At 39.5% G+C, this 18,616-nt stretch overlaps 1 protein-coding gene across 1 annotated transcript; it reads left to right on the top strand.

Moving 5' to 3' along the window:
- Positions 1-4,371: 4,371 nt before the first annotated feature.
- On the top strand, positions 4,372-17,931 carry LOC146485142 (uncharacterized). The gene is made up of 11 exons (XM_085104118.1): positions 4,372-4,592; positions 4,975-5,065; positions 6,808-7,071; positions 8,008-10,520; positions 11,182-11,455; positions 12,507-12,685; positions 13,029-13,674; positions 14,185-14,361; positions 14,894-14,962; positions 15,660-15,898; positions 17,004-17,931. The coding sequence occupies exons 2-11, from the start codon at positions 4,987-4,989 to the stop codon at positions 17,121-17,123; spliced, it is 4,560 nt and encodes a 1,519-aa protein (XP_084960244.1). The 5' UTR covers positions 4,372-4,592; positions 4,975-4,986; the 3' UTR covers positions 17,124-17,931.
- Positions 17,932-18,616: the final 685 nt, after the last annotated feature.

The following is an 18,616-nucleotide window of genomic DNA, read 5'->3' as shown; positions in this document are numbered from 1 at the left end:
TTGTCAAAACACTGAGGAAAGATCGTGAAATTGCTTGCGTAGTAAACAAAGAAACACTCACCCGAGAAAACGTTGAAAAGCTTTTCCAGTCTGTTCAGCTCTGCCCGGCTGACCAACAAATCCTTCGCAGCTTTTGAGGCTACAAATTTGTGGAAAATTTTGCCGGAGCGATTGGCGCGCTAGACGAGTATTCAATTTTTTAATTTGATGCAAAACGCTTCATTCAAACTTGAACAAAGCTGCCGCTTTCATTCAAGGCGGTCTGCGCGCGGGAAAATGTTTCAAGTTTATTTTTTTGACAAATAAAGATCGCCTCCAGTTTTTTTGCTATAAACCTGTGCTTTGTTATCAATGTGTTGAATAATAAAACAGTTATCCTGCTCAATCTTGCGGAATATCGCCTGATTTTAGCCAACTCGGCCTACGGCCTCGTCGGCTAAGTATCAGGCGATATCGCAGGATAATTGTTATTATTATACAATGCTGATGCTATCTCAATTTTGATTGGCTAAAAGCACCCCGCTAATTCTAGATGGTGGTGTGTCATCGCGTCACATCTACAGACACTGGCGTTTATGCATGTAGGTATGACGCGTTTTTGCAGACAATGGTTTTCGTCACCTGACAAGCTAGCCGGCGGTTTGAGCAAGATTGTCATGGCGGAGTCCGCTCCAAGATTCGCGTCAGTCTCAGAAGCGGATTTAGGACGCCTTGTTGACGACAAGGACGCAAAGAACACCAAACGAGCTACCAAGACAGCTCTTAGAGTTTTACAGCAGTATTTGAAGGAGAAGAAAGTTCCCGAACCGCAAACCAAAGATGGCATCAGTAACGTTCTCAAACTATTTATGCCGAAGCTAGAAAAGTCGATGGAACTTCTTATTCCAAAAGCACTCTCAACAGCCTGAGATTTGGACTGGGCAGACACTTCAAGGCGACTCTTGGCTTCGATATAATAAACGATCCAGCATTTGCCGAGGCAAACAAAGTTTTTGGCGCCAAGTGCGCTGAACTAAAACGACAAGGGCTCGCCAAAGTCGAACACACGCCACCGATCTGCGAAGAAGATCTTAAAAAGCTGTACGAAAGCGATGTTTTTGACCAAAACAGCCTGGAAACGCTTCAAAACAAAGTTTTTTTCGAGGTTATGTTGTACTTTTGTCGCCGAGGAAGGCAAAATCTTCGTGAACTCAAAAAAGCTGATTTTTCATTCAGCACGGATGGCAAAGGTGCAAAATATGTGTGCAAAACAACAGATGAACTCACAAAGAACCGACGAGAAAATGATGAAGGATTTGAAGGAGGCGTGATGTTCGAGAAACCAGGACCACACTGTCCTGTGGCTTCATTTGAACGGTACATACAGCACCTGAATCCCTCAAACGAATTTTTGTTTCAGCGGCCGAAGAAAAACGCCGGCATATCTGATCAAGTGTGGTACGATAACATGGTTGTCGGAGAGCGTTTGCTCGGTGAAAAAATGAAAAGGATCTCTCGAGAAGCCAAACTTTCAAAGTGTTACACCAATCACTCGATCAGGGCAACGGCGGTTACAATCCTGGACAAGTCCGGGTTCGAAGCAAGGCATATCATGGCGGTGAGCGGGCACAGAAATGAATCCAGCATTCGGAGCTATAGCAGGACTGACATTTCAACCAAGAGAAAAATGTCGGAAACCCTGACGACAGAGTGCGAGGTGAGAGGTGAGGAAGTGGCTATTAATCCGCACCAGTTATCTCCTGTTATTAGCCTTTCTCAAGAGGAATTTATTGTACAGAACTCTCATTCAGAGATAACGAAAAATTTTAATTTCTTCAACTGTAATGTCAACATTCATTAAACGCAAATCGGGAACATTTTTCATAAGACCGTACAACTTAACTTTAGAATTTTGTTCAAAAGTTTTAGTTCGATTCAGTTTTTCCTGAAACGTTTTCAGATGTTTTAAGCTTAAATCCTTTCTGTAAACCTTTTGAATTCCGCTTTACACGTTATTCACGGCTGTCATTAATAAAGATGTTTACACTGAAACGTGTCATTGCGTGGCTTACTTTGTTGTTGTTCTGTGAAATGTCTCAACGCTTGTACATTTATAATTGTATAATAAAACAATTATTGGATTCGGTTTTCGCATGATAGCGAAATTATCAAGGCCTCGGTTTGTGCTATCCGCCTCAGCCTTCGGCTTCGGCAGATAACACAAACCTCGGCCTTGATAATTCTCGCTATCATGCTCAACCTCATCCAATAATTGCTTAATCATAACCCATCAAATATTTTAGCTCGCGCGCGATTGGTCTAAACACCTCACGTGACCGAAAACAACATACGCTCTAAACGTTTTTGACGGTAGACTGTTTTTGAACGAAATGTTCAAATACTCAAGCTTTTCGCTACATGTTGCGAAAAATACTTGAAGGATAATAACCACAATAGCCTCCATTTGGCTTTAAAAATATGCTCAGATATTTGTCCTTGGAGATTATCTGCCCCTCGAAGCTCACAGTTTTCCTCGAGCTTCGCTTTCGGAAAACTGTACGCTTCTCGGAACAGATAATGCCCGCGGACAAATATCTGAGCATATTTTCGCGCCAAATGGCGGCTATTGTTTATTTATATTTCTCAATTCGTCTCTAAACCCTTGACTTTATTGCTGGAAGATGAGTCACATTCACCATACTTTCATGCATCCTTCAAAGGCACATGTACAACTGAGATAATAGCGATCATTTATCATCATTTAACGACTTGTTGTTGTTTTCATGTTTTTGGTTCTTCATTCGGACCGCAATAGACCTTTATCACTCGGCGGCCATGCTGAGTCTCAAGAGAATAAAAAGCTTTGTTTTTGCATGGCAAGCCTCGTACTGAATTCGCTTCGCGGCGAGGCTTGCCGTGCAAAAACAAAGCTTTTTATTTTCTTGAGACTCAGCATGGCCACCGAGTGAGAAAGGTCTATAATTGAGGTCCTATATTCAATGGATGTGTCTGCGTCACAACAGTGAATTTAAACGAATTTTGTTGCTCGAGCGACAATCCTGATCCTCCGGGGAAACTACTGACTGGTGCAAAATGGTTTATACGTTTATTTATCTGATCTCGACGCGCCTTCAACTCCTAACACGTTCATCCGCGTTCCCAGAGCCTACGATCTTTTGGTCAGCGGTTGAATCGCGCAAAAATTTTAAAATTTGTGGGGGCTCTGGGGACGAAAATGTAACACTTTGTTATGGCACGTCAGAAGTTCTTCTCTGATACGAACATTTCTATCGAGCTTTTTTTATTTATTTATTTATTTATTTATTTATTTATTTATTTATTTATTTATTTTGCCACACCACAAATACAATGTAAAAAAAAAAAAAATGAAAAAAAAAAAATAGATGTAACAATAGCGAGGAAACCTAAAGGAAACTATGAAGCTTATATTAATTGGGTCTCCTCAGTTATTATTTTACAAGATGAAATCAAAAAAGAAGATAAGAACACGACGACGAATACAATTACAATTTCATACAATTACAATGTCAAACGGATGGATATATTACGAAAAGAAAAGCTACAAGAAAAGTTAATACTTAAATACATTTGTATGAAAACTACTAATAGTTATTATAGAAAAACGCCTTAAGTGCTTTCTTAAAGGAGATAGAGGAGGACGAGTTGACTATTTCGGTACATAAGGAGTTGTACAATTTAGGTCCTTGGGCTTTTGCCAAAAGTGAGAATGTCTGGCTCGTTCTCACTGCCGTCTGGTTTACAAATTTTCAAACTAAAGTGGTTCTGATCTTGAATCACTGGTTTAATCACAGGGCACCCCGCCTCCGAAAGTTCTTGTTTTTGTTTGTTCGTCCGAAAATTACCAGTCTGAACCGTTGCCGTAGTTAAAGTAGTGAATGTTTCACCTCTGACCAGGATGGAAATGGACAGCAACTTGCAAAATACAGGCCGTCTTTCTCAGCTTTGATCTTCTCTTGCAACACAAGAAAAAAGTCAGCAAAAACTGCTTGTCGTTAGTTTTTCCTTTCGAAATTTCACTTGATACTTTCCCCTTGGCGGTGTAGAGGCATTCCTTTTAGCTTAACTAAGGATTAATATAACAACAGCTTTGAAAACTTGAAGCTGTGAAAGTTACAGAAACAAATTCCCGCGAACGCCGTGCTACGTTAAATGGATTTTTACTTTTAAATCAAATGACTAAAAAAGCTGTCCGGCCAAAATAACTGAAATGTTGCCTCCCGTGATCCCGTAAATAGCAGTTGCCATGGTTATAAACTCAAGCATCGTACCACGTGACGAGTTTAGTATCAATATGCATGAGTTGCCATTGGAAGTGACACCGTGAAAACACCGGTACACCGTGATAAATATATCATGAAGCCACTAGAGCGGGAAGATCAGGGAAGATCGGCTATTCAATCTGCGGTGATACTGTTTTAAAAGCAAATTTCTTTTTCCCTTTGGCTTGAAGCTCTAAAATTCTACACTGATTGGCTTTTCGAGAGTTGTTTGGGCGATGCTGTCGATGAAACGCCACTAGAAAATTGGATTGAAGAATTTGAAATACCCGTGTTGTTTGAGCAAGTCTATTGGTAAGTCATTCTCTCATGACTGAATATAGCGGCGTTTAGTTTTTGTCATAAAGCAAAGAGAGCCTTTTTTTAAAGTTACGTACTACCGTTGTGGCTTGATAACAGTTAGTTTCTTAAGGACTATGCCAGTTTGAAATATCAGACACTATTTAACTCAGAATCAAATTCAATACTATCTTGACCCTTTTATATAACGTTTAAACTGTCTTTTTGTTTCTGTTACTAAAATCACTGAATTCCACTAAGCAACGTGGTTTAAGTTTTAAATTTCAGCTTGAAACTTAAATTCTTAAGCGGGTGATCCGAAAGAACGTTCATCATATCGTACTCTTGATCTTTTGACTCGAAAACTCAAAGCTTTGTTGCCTAATTTCCATTACAGGTAGCTTGAAAGATGCTTTTGTCTCTGCGCGTTTCTCTTGCCTTTTTGTTCCTGATTGTCGTGTGCCGAGGGGTGGAAGAATTCGACAAAGGTAAGTTTGACGAATGATACAAAGTTTACCGATTACAACGTAGGAAAAACTGGAGAGAATACATATAGTTGCCAAACTATTCATTAGCGTTGGTTTATTTCAGCTTTTGTAAACTTTGGTCTTCGCAAATATGTTTCGTAGTATGTCTTCCCGAGAGAGTTTAAGACGTACCACATTTATACATTAAAATTCGAGTTGTGTTAAAACGGCAGGACGACAACTGTTTTTTATTGTCTAAAACTAAAAGTTAAGTCTAGCGCCCATCCGGTGGGATGTTAAAAACCCGAACACACCCCAAAAAATATTTGCCTCGAGCTAATATTACGCTGGCTTGATTTCGTTTCGTTTGCGGGGATTTTCCGCGGTGTGTTGAAGAAAACGTCTTTTTACTGCTGAAATTGACAGCGATTCAAAGTGCCTTTTTTTCTTGCGAAAGCTTAAAACTGCTCTCAAACGACAGAACAAATGAAAACAGCGGCTTGCTAACCTCCTGTAGCACTGTTTATATGACCCCAGCAAGTACTATAAATGAAGCACCTTGCAACAACTGAATGGCACCTGCATAGGAGATATTTGTAAAATGTTTGTAATCTCAAAACAAAATCTAACCTCGTGAAAAGGCTTTCGACGAAGCACAGGCATTCTAATATTGTTCTGTCTTATTTTACTTCAACAAGAATTGTATGTTTATACATTTTTTTCCAAATTATCTTTGAATTCGAGTTACAATTAATCATTTGGCACCAAAATTGGGAGCTGCGTGGATTTGAAGTTTCAAACAAATTGTTCGAACAAAATCCCCTGAAATGTTGTATGAGGCAGCATTAGAAGACGCTAAACAATAAAAATGAAAAGAGCAGAGGTCCTGTCTTAATTTCCTTGATTTACATCTACATGGAACAAAGACGCGGGTAAACGGTGTAAAGAAAGCAAAACACTCACTGTTCTGTTATTCTGATGCGGTGAAATATCATTAAAAGACAAACATTTGTTATCAAACTCCAGCACGTAAAGGCGGCTTATACCTTGTGATGCACTGGTCCGATCTGCTATAAAGAGAGTATACAAATGAGAATTCTAATAACAGCGCATTCTTGAAATACAAAAATATTGTCAATAAGCCAGAAAATCCGACGTTTCGAAGTCATCATTTTTAAGGTTATATAAAATAACAGTTCGTGAGTATTTAATATAGCTTTAATATATTTTGACACTTTTTCCAGCATAAAGTACCACTGCTAGTCGATAAGCCGAGAAATCATTGTATGTAAATTGGCTTCAATTATGCTCAAAATCTGGATTTTTTCTTTCTACTCTCGTTTTATCTCTAATAAGAAAAGCGGACTTCGGTACCTTTCTTTTCTCCTACCAAGTATCGCAAACTTTTTGATGCGGATAAGGGTTCCACTCAGTATCAATGAAATGCATTAAACCTATAAGCACTAATATCAACATTTCTTGTTTTTGCCCACTTAGCTTCGCTCGGAAAACACGCCCCGATTGTAGTTTTGTGATTGAAATCGCTCGAACAAAAAAAAAAGGTTGAAGATTAAGTCCGCTTTATATCCAGGGTACTTTCAGCATTGCGAAATTATCCAATTAGAGTTGCTTGCTTTTGCTTTCTTTTATATTACGTTTGTACTTGTGTTAGATTGTATTATCACTTATTTCTTTATTTCTTTATTTCTTTATTTCTTTATTTCTTTATTTCTTTATTTATTTATCTTGTTTTTACTTCTCAGACGACCTCCCGTCAGCCAAGCGGCTTCTTCAAAAAATCGTTCCACTTGGTTCGATGCCTTCCATTCCGGATGGCTTCCCTTCCTTATCAGAGCTGAAAACCGATAATTTTGATTACAACATCAACAAGGGGAAGGTGACAGTGATCGCCGACCTGGAGAATCCAGTCCAGCTCCTGGGGCAAGGCATGACAATAAATGACGTCAAAATGACCTTCAAGTATGACAAGAACAAGCCAGGCAGAAAGTGGAAGTTCGATGCTGAGGGTAAGATGAAAGATCCGCAGATGGATTAATTCCTGTTTGCAGAGAGAATTCAAACTTGTGGAGATCAAAACGATCAATGAGCTGTACTGGGCGCGTAATAATTCGGGGGTTAATTCTGTCATATCAAATTTCATGTTTGTCAGGGGTACTCATCGGGTTGATCGTTTCGATTGATATCTGTTCAGTGAAGGCCTTAATGGCCTCACAAATTCAGATTTAGTGGTAAAATGTCTGTTCAAATCTTGTAACACTGGGAAAAAACAAATTCCTTTCGTTTTCGAAGGGCCAATATGTCGTTAAGAGTGTGAAAAAATGTCTCCTAGTATTTTCGTAGAGCCTATAACAGTTGGTAATTCGGGGAATGAGATTCTGTTCCCTAAAACTTTCTTTCACTTCAATTTTCTACCAAAGCAACCGAGTAGATAAAAATGTGTTTGTATACACAAATATGTCTTAGAGCACAAAACGGTCTAAAAATACAGAAAACAACATTTTAATATTTGCTTACATATTCTCCTTGGATGACCCTAGACACTGTCTCATGTTCAGACTCATGAGACTCATTTTTGCATGTCATGACCATAAATATGACGACAAGGGTATGCATTTTTTTAATTGGAGAAGTAGGAGCATAGTTTAACAAGGCGTAACACAGCTTCAGTGCAAATCATTTGCATTGAATTCAAATAAATCTTCCCGATTTACTGATGGTCGACTAAAACAATTTCTTTAAATAAAATGTTTTTCAGTCAATTTGGTTTTGTTTCCGCGGCGGACATTTAATGATTGTCAGTTATCGTTTAATTATTTTACGAACAAGTTGCAAGCTCATCACACTCAACTTCATAGAAAATCGCTTTCTCATTGTAAAAATTACACTGATTTATTTTGTTGATTTATTTCGTTGACTTGTATTTGTCTTTTTATTTTTCAAAGGAAAGTGGAATCAAGGTAATATGACAGCAACAGTGAAAATCGAAGAATCCAAAATCGGCGATCACCACACAATGGTGGCAACGGCTGACAGACTCAATGTGTACGAAGTGGCATCTGAACTTTCAGAGAAGAAAAGCGTTGAACACGCTGGAATGAATGTCAATACTTTGAAAAATCTCACCCTCGAAAATGTCGAGATGTACTCAGTGTTCAAGGGATTTGATGACTATGTTTTCATGATTTCTGGAGATCCGCTGCTTGTCGATACGCACTCGTCGGATTGCAAAGTGTTTATACGCAAAATGCCCAAAAAGAAAAGTGTCTTCTCGGTCTTGTTGGAATTCGAGCACGATCTGCCTTCGCGAGCTCTTTTGAAGCTTGTCAGCGACGACCTCTTTAAGATTCCATTTATAAACCACCTCATCGCCAAAACCCGTGTCTTTCGGAAGACCAGGACAAATTTTGGCTTTGTTGCCTCAACGGGAGACGTCGACAAGCTCCCGCTTAGCTCCTTCGGCGAAGGGATTCTGGCAGATGAACTGCAATCGCATATTTCCAAAGGATTAACTCTACTACTGCCATTTCGCTTGGGAAACGAGGACAAAAAACCAGTGAAGGTTGCAGTGGTGGTCAATCCTCCCCTGGTCAAGTTCATAACCTCTCGCCACGAGCAAGTCAGCGTTGCGCAGACATTAAAAGCTTTGTCACCAAGTTCCAGGATAAGAGTTATACCCCATGGGTTTCCCAAACTGTCCTCTGTAAACATAAATCACTTTAGCTATAATATTGACCAAGAGGCATTCACTGTTCATGCAAAAGTGCCTGAAACATTCTCCGTAATTCCTGGTCTCCTTAATGTGTCGGATGTCGACGTAACCTTTCGACACCGCGTTGGGGATGATTTCAACACTTGGTCATTTGAAGGAAATGGCGTGTCTGAGCTAGGAGGGGCAAAAGCAAATATCTCTTTGAAAACAGAAGATGAGACAAAAGTGGTTTTCATAACGGGAACTGCGGAGAAGATGTCAGTTAAATTGCTTGCTCAACAATATGGCCTTTCCTTCATACCTGATGCTGAAAGCCAAGCAATTGTCCAGAATAGTCAAATGAGCGATTTCTATTTCATTCAACCCAAGATCAAAACGGCTACTTCAGAAAAGCAGAAAAATCGATACATCCACATCTCGGGTCTCGGAAACTTTCCTGGCGTTGACAAAACAACTGAAGCCGAGGCCGTGGTGTATGAATCCAAAGGACAACTGAAAACATCTGTTGGTTTCATATTTCCGAAGATTCCCATGCCGTACATTATCGAGGCACTGACTGGAATAGACGTTGGTAAACTGAAGAAATTACTGCGGAACAGTTTCAACACGTCTCTGGTTCTTTCCTTGGACGACGATGATTCCTTGTTCGAAAACCCGACTCTCTCCGGGCTTTCATTTGAGAGAGGTATCTCTATGGTCGGCCTGTTTCGAATGCCAGAAGAATGTCGAAACGACGGAACGTGTGTATCAGCTAAAACCATGCTTGAGAGTGAACAGTGGTATCGAGTCCAGGGCCTCGTGAAACGCGACGGGTTTACTATGGCCGGAATGGTCAACCGAAACTATGTCTTGGGGAACGGTCTGGTTCTAAGAGATAACATCCTCAAATTAAACATAGTTAACGACGAGGCTTCTTTGACTATAGGATCTAAGTTGAAATTTCCCAAAGAACCTCTATCGTTTTCTGGAAGTATAGACTTCGACAACGGAAGTGTGGAACTAGCTATGAGGAGCGAAGATGCCTTTTATCGTTCCTACAAAGGAGGATATCTCACATTTGACCAGCTTACCCTCAACACTGAAATCATGAATTCCATTCCATTACAGAAACTTTCCCTAACAGGCAGGTTGACAATGGGGAAAATAGGCAGCGGGAATGAGATAATGGCTCCTTGCTCGATACTTTACCATGCAATGGACCCTGATTTCAGCCGCATTGAATCCAAGCTACCTGATATGACCATGACTAAAATTGTGCAAGCAATGGAAATACCAAACGCGACACTTCCGTATCCATTAGCTTACGCTCCATTCACTGGCGGTATGGAAGTTCTATATCACCCAATTCTAAATGCTAAAACGAATTTCTCTCTGCGAGGAAAACTTCACATCTTTGATCGGCATTTTGACTGCTCCATTAAGATGAACGATTCCCATCACGTCCACCTGACCTCCTCCAACACAAAATCCCCATTTGTATTATCCAACGGCTTCATTGTGGTACAAGAGAGTGAGGACATTTCTAAAAGTGGTCCAAAGCTCGATGTGGCAATTGCACCTTTCGATGTTCGTGTCAAAATCATTGGCTTTGCTAGGGTCCTTGGTGTAGGATCTCCAACAGAAATCAGGATTTCTGACGGTGGCACAGAATTTCCAGTGCATGGAAACCTCTTTGATATTACGTCAACTGGACTTTACATTTCATCGCCTGAGATGATGGGAGCATCTGACGCGTCCTCATATCAGGTACGACTATTGTTAAAATATATTCTAAACTGCTTTTGACGCAAAAAAGATAAATTAACATTTGTCAGTAGACATCAGTATCTACTCGAATTCCTTCCTAAATATGTTGTATAACAGGACAAAACATCACAATATAACATAACATAAAATTATTATCATAGCAACGCCAATAGGCTGCTATCGTGGCTAAAAACTTCGTGGTAAGCTTCGGAAATATTTGTTGAAAATCTTATTCCTGCGCCCGTTAAAAAAAAAGAAGAAAACACAATCCCAATGTCACGTATTCAATCAATCAGACAAATGAGCAATCAAGTAATTATCATCGATCACTGACACCACGGTGGGCAAAGTCAAACAGATCAATATTGTCCTTTCCGGGGGAAAATGCTCAACTGCCTTAACGAGAAATATACAGGGTTCAATCAACATTTTTTGATAACAAAATTGTTATAACTGCGGTCATCCAACAGTAAATTACGTCATGTTGAATGTCAAAACTAGCATCCCAACTTGTTGGACTTTTAACATCTTGATTGGCATATGATGCACGGCAAGAGAAAACGTGTGTGTCATGTACATGTGTGATTTGCTTTATGGTGTTACGAGAAGAATTAATCCCTGCATGTTTGTATTAATAATTGTAAGAATGTCTTCCTCTTAGGCTTACGGATGCCTTCCTGGAATTCACGATCAAGTCCTCAAAGCAGTGGACACTCTGCTGAAGGCAGCGGCAACTGAGGCAGACAATTTCATTCACCAAGCGACAGAGAACCTTAAGGAAGCCAAGAACTATTACCGAAAGGCCACCAAGAATGAAGAGTACTATCGACAGAAACTTGCCGACGAAGAGGAAATTCTGGACAAACGGAAGAGCGAAGTTTGGTTAGCAGAGCAGCGATACAATAGCAGCTGTCAACTTGATGAGTGCTCAAAAAGTAGGTTGTTTACTAGATACATTTATATGAATTCAAAAACGTATAGAATTAAATATGTTCACGGCTGGACGGTTCTGTGACTCTACGTAATGGCCAATTTTAAAGGTAACAGATTATCAAACCTTCTGTTTGATACTTTCATACGATAGTCTAATTTTAAACTGAGGATAAGCCGACACTGAACGTTCTAGCTTAATTTTTTAAAGATATGAGACTGAACGCAGCTATTGGAAACTAAGGAAACCTAAATGGAGAATTTTTAGATACTTGTTTTAAACTTGAACCACTCAGCTATCCCGTTACTATTTGTATTCTAGCGTTTGGTCACTGATAAGTACTCAAACCAAACTGTGTCCCACCCAAACTAGTCAGCGAAATAAATTAAAGACCTTCACACTAAATCTTAATTGACCTAGGCATGTTATTAACTCGTTTAGGCCAATGCTCAACGTTTTTATAGAAAAGAAGCTGGAGTGCATGTATACCAACAACTAACGGAAAGTTTACTCAGAGATACAGATCAGAGTTGCCGAACTCAGTCCATACAAATTCACTTGTATCAGTTGGGGGATGCACACCTCTATCCATGATGCGGACGCTTGACTCATTCCCTTCGGCGTGCGTGTCGGTTGTTAAGCCGTATAGACTAAATCGCATTCCAATTTAACTCGTGTAATTTGCCTTAACTGCACTAAACTCAGAAGACTCGCAGGCTCTTCAAAGTCTTATTTATTAAGCTTAAGTTTTCTCTGTGCGGTGACTGTGTATTATACTAAAGTAGCCAACGTATTGTAGAGGATCTAAATCATGTATTAACCAAAAGTTGGTTTCAACAAGTCCAATATCTTTTCTGTTTCTTCTGTTTTTCCAGGAAAATATACCAGACTATTACCCCACCGTATGGGAATCTTTCTTTGGCATACATTTCCTTCTTTAATTTCTTTATATTCTGTTTTATTGTTCATTTATGCTTTCCTCCTTCATCCTCTGTCTTCGTGTTTACTAGACATCAATCTCGCTTAATAGTTTGTGCTTTCCTTCAAATATTAAGGTTGCATTGGATGTGCAGATTGGAACAGATGCTGCTCACGTGATGTCTTTGGCAGTTGCGTGGAGTGTCCATCTTGGAATAAGTGCTGCTATAAGTCAGGAGATCCCGTATGTGTTGCTAGGAATCATGGCTGTGAACATATTAGGAAAGTGGCCAGTGGAAATCTCGAGGACGCGAGAGTACGTAGCTTTCTGTTTTTTTAAAATCATGTTATTAATTACTATTTTACAATGTAGGGATACTTACTAGAGCCTCTTGCCAAAACATTAAATCTCGATAAACTGGGCCACCCTCCTAGATCATAACTTTACTGTATCTGTCTGGCGATTTTGTTCTGATTAACGGAGCTTATAATTTGGTGATAACAAATGGGGTAAATTTTTTGGAGATTTACGATGTTATACTGAGTAATTAACATCATAGTTAACTCGTCATTCATGTTTGAAGGAGACGGTCAATCACTATCAATCGAAGGACTGTGACCACGTTCCTTTAACCATATTCCTTTTTTCACTTTCTCAGGATATCTACTTAGACCAGAAACAACGAGTGGACAACGTAACCCAAGCTGTTTTCGACTCCGAATTTTCCAAAGGCAAAACGAAAGCAGTGTTGGATGCTGCTGGCAAAGCGCTCTCACTAATCGACAGAGACTCAACCATAGGAATCGAAGCATCAAAATCCATTAAACACATTGGCCTTGAAAATGTGCTCAAAATTCAAAGCATCTGTTTCCAAGCCCCTGTGGACTCTTTGGCCACCAGCTGCATCAACATGACCGTCAATGCCAGCGTCATGGGTTCGGATGACGTTAAAATGCTTCCGTTCCACGCATGTCTCAACAAAGAGCTGGTACCTCGCATGGCACGTTTCCTTGCCAACTATTTGTTCCCGGATATAGGAACCCCTAAGCAAAGAAGGAGTCTAATCAACGAGGAAAAGATCTATCTCCCGGAAGGACACGCAACCGATGGAAGGCTAACGACTTTTCTGCGAGATCGTGGATTGCTACGGAGGGCGAGAGATGCTGAGTCAGCGGATGAACGAGAGAATATTGAGCCGTTCTGGGATCTTATTCAACAGCATGATCCTCTGAAGGAAGTAAAAAAGGTGGCGCCGCCGAGTCATCCTACCATGGGTAACTTGAAGAGAAAATGGAGAATACCAGGTTTGTTGTCTTGGTCATTGGTCATTGCGATGATCATTGTAAAAACTATTACTTAAATTTGTTGCAAGCTATCACCCCAGTGGACTAAGACTATCGATGAGTGTCTCTGGCCGCAGATGGACTGGGCTAGAATGGACTACGACTTGAAAAAAGTTAGGCTAACTGTTTTCAAGTTCTCGCATTTTTGTTTCCAAAATGTACAAAATCAGATAATCAGTTGTTCCTTTAAAGCATTCAGTTGATTTCTCTTTCTTGGTGTTCTAAATTTATTTTGTAACTAAGTGAAGTTTTTGTTACACCATTTTCACGATCAAAAGGTCAAAATCCCCGTGATAAGTCCCCTTTAATACCGTAAGTACCAGGTTGTTGTTGACAAATAATCATCGTATACCAGAGATTTGCGTTTCACGTTTCGGAAATGAATGAAAAGGTTCAGTAGGGTTCGCAAGAGAGGTGTTATCAATTACACAGCTTTGGTACATAAAAATTGAATGAACCTGAACTCCACAGCTTCCAAGTCAGGAAGATGCAAGATTTATCACCAGCTCCTGGATATCTGCAGAGATATGATGAAGACGGTGAAGAAAATGTACGGCACATACATGTACGAGAGATACTTGTTTGCGAAGGAGAAGGATCGCTTTACAAGAAAACTTAAGCGAGTCACTAAACAGTTGGAATTGTCAGGTAATCAATATTCTTGAATAAGAAACATTAGCGGTACGGGTTGGTTTTCGAATGAAAGCCCAAACTGGCAACACAAAGTTTCAGATAATTTTCAAAGGATTGTCGAAATTTAACTTCAGTTGAATTTCTTTTAGTTTGCTAGGCTTATCGATTGACTAAAAGAATCTCCCCTCTTTCTCAGCCAATAAGACATAAGCGTTTTCCCGCGCGCTTAGCTTGTGTTTCATGTATCACATTTAGCTCCTGACCAGCTCTGATTGGTTCGTTGGGTTAATTACGTCTGTCGTGATTACTAAGGTGATTTTTTGCTTACTACTGTCAATTAAAAAAGAATTATGGAGTTCAAAAACACAGATGGTGTAATGACCTTACCAGAATATAGAGTAAATACAAAAGCAATAAAAACGCTAATTTGCCTCGATACGACACAACGAGACCACCTCTTATAGGATGGAGCTAATGTTAGTTATAGAGAATTTGCGAAAATGCTCCTATGCAACCTAACAGACAAGTTCGATTTTCTCTCCAATAGCTAAACAAGTATCTGGCACAGAAGACCAAATGGAGAGGATCGAGAGAAGTCTCAACTTTGTTAGTGATGGTACGTAAAATTATGGGCACATTTTATCTGGGTGAATGCCCTTACTCGAAATCCTAATTTCAGAGTATGATATATGATTTTCATGTCCCGTAGTTTTAGATCCGACATCGAGGAAGCCTGTCCCCTTTTTCAGAAGAAAAACACGTTTCTCTTCTCAGCCCAGTCAAACCTTTAACTATCTCAAACTAAACTCATCCAAAAGGTATACGCACCACTTATAGCTTAGACTACATACATGTCCAAATGTTTTGCGCTATTGTCATATCTCCCCTGAAACTTACAATCAATCAATCAATCAATCAATCAATCAATCAATCAATCAATCAATCAATCAATCAATCAATCTATCTAACTATCTATCTATCTATCAATCAATCAATTAACCAATCCATCAATCGATTTTTAAATCAATCATTTGTTTATCTACCGAAGGCTATAATAGACCTTATTCGCTCTATATGCTAGTTGCCCATTACAAACCACATGATATTCTCAGGAAAATCGATCCTTTGTCTTAATGGAAGTAAAGAATGCATGCCAGCGTGAATATGACCAATTCTAAAAGAGACAACACCCCAGAGTACGTCACGTGATCTGTAATAGGGGAACAAAAAAAAAAAAAAACGAAGCGAATATGGTCTATTCAGTAAAAGCAACACCACCACAACTTCTTTCAAACCTTGTTTTCTCGTGAAAGGTGTAAAGAAGTGGAGCAAGAAATGCGAGGATGAATTGAAACATCAAGAATCAATCAGCGTGAAAGCCTGGGTCAAAGCAATGGACAGCAGAATAACATCTCTGGGCGGAGAAGGTGTACAAAGATTCCTGGGAAATCTCTTCAGAGCATTTGACGGGTTGTTTGAAAGTTCGTCACTCCCCGCAAAGGCAGCTGGGAAAGCCGTGACGGTAATGCAAGGAGTGAGGCAAATCAAAGCGGTAAGTTCCTATTCCTCGGTTTTTATTTGATACGTATACAATGATTTATTTTCCAGAGTGTGCGTGATCCAAATTAAAAAAAAAGTAATTTTTGTACCGAATCACCACCAACAAAATGAACCAATCAGGAATCGAACAAAATTTTGTGTAACAGGCGTCACGGCAACGGCAGCAACCTTGTGGGAACAAGTCACAAATTTTTTACAGTTGTGTTCTGAGTAACCTAGCCTTTTGAGTGGAAATAAGCGTGGAGTTGACTCTGTTTTTAATAAAAACCTCAGTGTTTTTGATACGTAAATCAAAACCAGCTAGTATAAGACGGCATGATTTGATGAAACAATCAGAGAGGTATTATAACAGAGGCAATTTCAGCCTCGCTTTAACTCAAAGGACAGGTCAATAAGTAGTCAATTGAAAAGTGGGCTATTGTTGTTGGTTTTTACATGAGTGTTTGAGAAAGTTGCGCGAGTTTTTAAACAATCACGGTGCGTAGTTAGACAAAGGAAAGCAAACTCGAAATAACTATCAAAACTCCACTGAAAGGAGCTCGAAGGCGTGACATGCATCCATACTACCTTTAGCTAAGCGTACTCATCATGTTGAATAAAGTTGAGTTAAGTTGAGGCTGAGGCTAAGGCTAAGATCGTCTGAAATATGCGTGATAAGTTTGTCGAAAGGCAATCAAAATACCTTTGGGAGACTCCGGTAAATTAATAAAGGCCTTGTTTTCACTAGGACACAACCATGACATGAAGATAAGCAAGTGAAAACACTAGCTCAATAATCATAAGGACAGACGCACGAGCACAAAAACATTTATTGACGGAATCTCGATACCAGCTCCCATCGATGTTAATGACTGCCTAATGTTTGCGCTTGAGTTTATGTCGCGCTCGTTCTCATTAGTGAAAACTGTGAAAACTGCGACATAAGCATAAGCATGTGCTCAAGAAGAGCGAACGAACGTGCTCGTTCTTCTTGTGTTTATGTTTATGCCCATGTCGCAGGTGTTCTCACTTGCTTAAGCGACCTTTGTGATTATGCTTATGCTTATTTCCTAGTGAAACCCAGGCTTAAATGTAACGTTTTTTCTCTCTTTTTGCAGGCTTTCGACCAAATCTTCATGAAGGATATCACCCTTGGTCGCGCCAACTACCACGCAGACAGAGTTCTCTACAACATAGCAGAAATAGCTGATATTGCAATTTACTGTCACAAGAAATAAACCCAAAACGTTTATTATCTTTTTAATTTTGTACAACATATCGATTGGAGACTGGACGCAGTGACTGTCCTATTTTCTCCAATGTGGTCTTTCTTGTGACTAGCGGCAGCACACATTTAGCTTCTTAACGATTCATTAGATGATACGAAAGATACGGTCAGTTTAATACGAAATCGTTAACTCAAACCAAATCGTTGTTGTCAAATAAAAATGAACGAGGAGTGATCTGGCTTGCCTTAGGCCTCGACAACAACTAGTTTTCAAAATTTAGAGTGAATCGGTTTCCAACTGGCTTGAAAAACCCGTTATATCTTTTCACTCCGACTGAAAGTCAATGCCTGGTTACCTATTTCACAGTTATTTGCTCAGTAACCTGGCCTTTGGATACTGAAGCGAGACTGGAGTTGGTTTAGTTTGATAGAAAACTCGCTGCTTTTCATAATGAAAATGTTTTTCTTATACGCTAACTCGTTTTCATTTTCCGGTGAAAATCACTGAGGCAAGTATCAAACTCCAGCCTCGCTTCCACTCAAAGGCCGGGTCACAAAGAACGTGATAAATAATTGTAGAATATGTTGTTAGATATGTAGATGAAGATCTTTAACTCGAGGATGCCATTATTCAAGTATAACAGAGTATAACAGTTCTCTGTGGCGCCGTTAGCTGGCCGACTTTTACGAACAGGAAATATTACCTAACTTTCAATTTTTTGTTTTAGTTTTTAAGAACTGGGACAACCTCACAGAAAGTGAGAGTAAATTGCAATATGTTTGTCTTACATAATTCTAAATAAATCAAATGAAACATATACAGCATGCGTCTTAATAAATAGACGAACATAGAGAAAGTATAAAGTATTAAGAATTCAAAGACGGCAGTGTACGAATAGTCAAAACGATTATACAAAAAAATACACAAGATTAAGTAATAGATAAATACCGAGGACGGAGTTATTTTAAAAATAAATCCATATACAGACCTATACACGGCGGCCCGAGGTATGTATATAAATTAACACTGACGTTCGAGGAATTTATCTGGCTGATTTCATGGGTTTACTCCTCATATATAAAGCCGTTTTCTAGAACATGGCAAAAGCTGCCTAATAACACGAGTATCACTATCACAGGTTTTTGGACTCTAACCGGAACAAACAGTGATATATTGATGTTCACGGATGCTTGCCGATTCTTATTGAATAGCACAAAATTGTTTTGAACATTTCTTTTTGTAGGCGGAATAGTCTATGTGCCGAGAAGTGTGCTGTTGGCTATGAATCGAATGGTTTATCTGTTGACTTTTCAGCACAATCAATGTTGTCAACAGTGCCAAACTGTTCAGTACAATGCCATACTTAATCTAATAGCCTACCTGACGAAAGTACATTGCAAGACAATTTTGGGAAGAGGGAAAAGAAAGACAGCAACGACGTCATTGCTCGGCGGAAGAGAATTCCATCTGAAGTCTTACTACTAATATCAGGTCTTCAGACC

This window comes from Pavona decussata, unplaced genomic scaffold (genome assembly GCF_977016875.1).
Source record: "Pavona decussata unplaced genomic scaffold, jaPavDecu1.1 SCAFFOLD_28, whole genome shotgun sequence".
NCBI lineage: Eukaryota > Metazoa > Cnidaria > Anthozoa > Scleractinia > Agariciidae > Pavona > Pavona decussata.
Note: the sequence above shows the minus strand (reverse complement) of the source record. Positions and strands in the feature narration are given on the sequence as shown.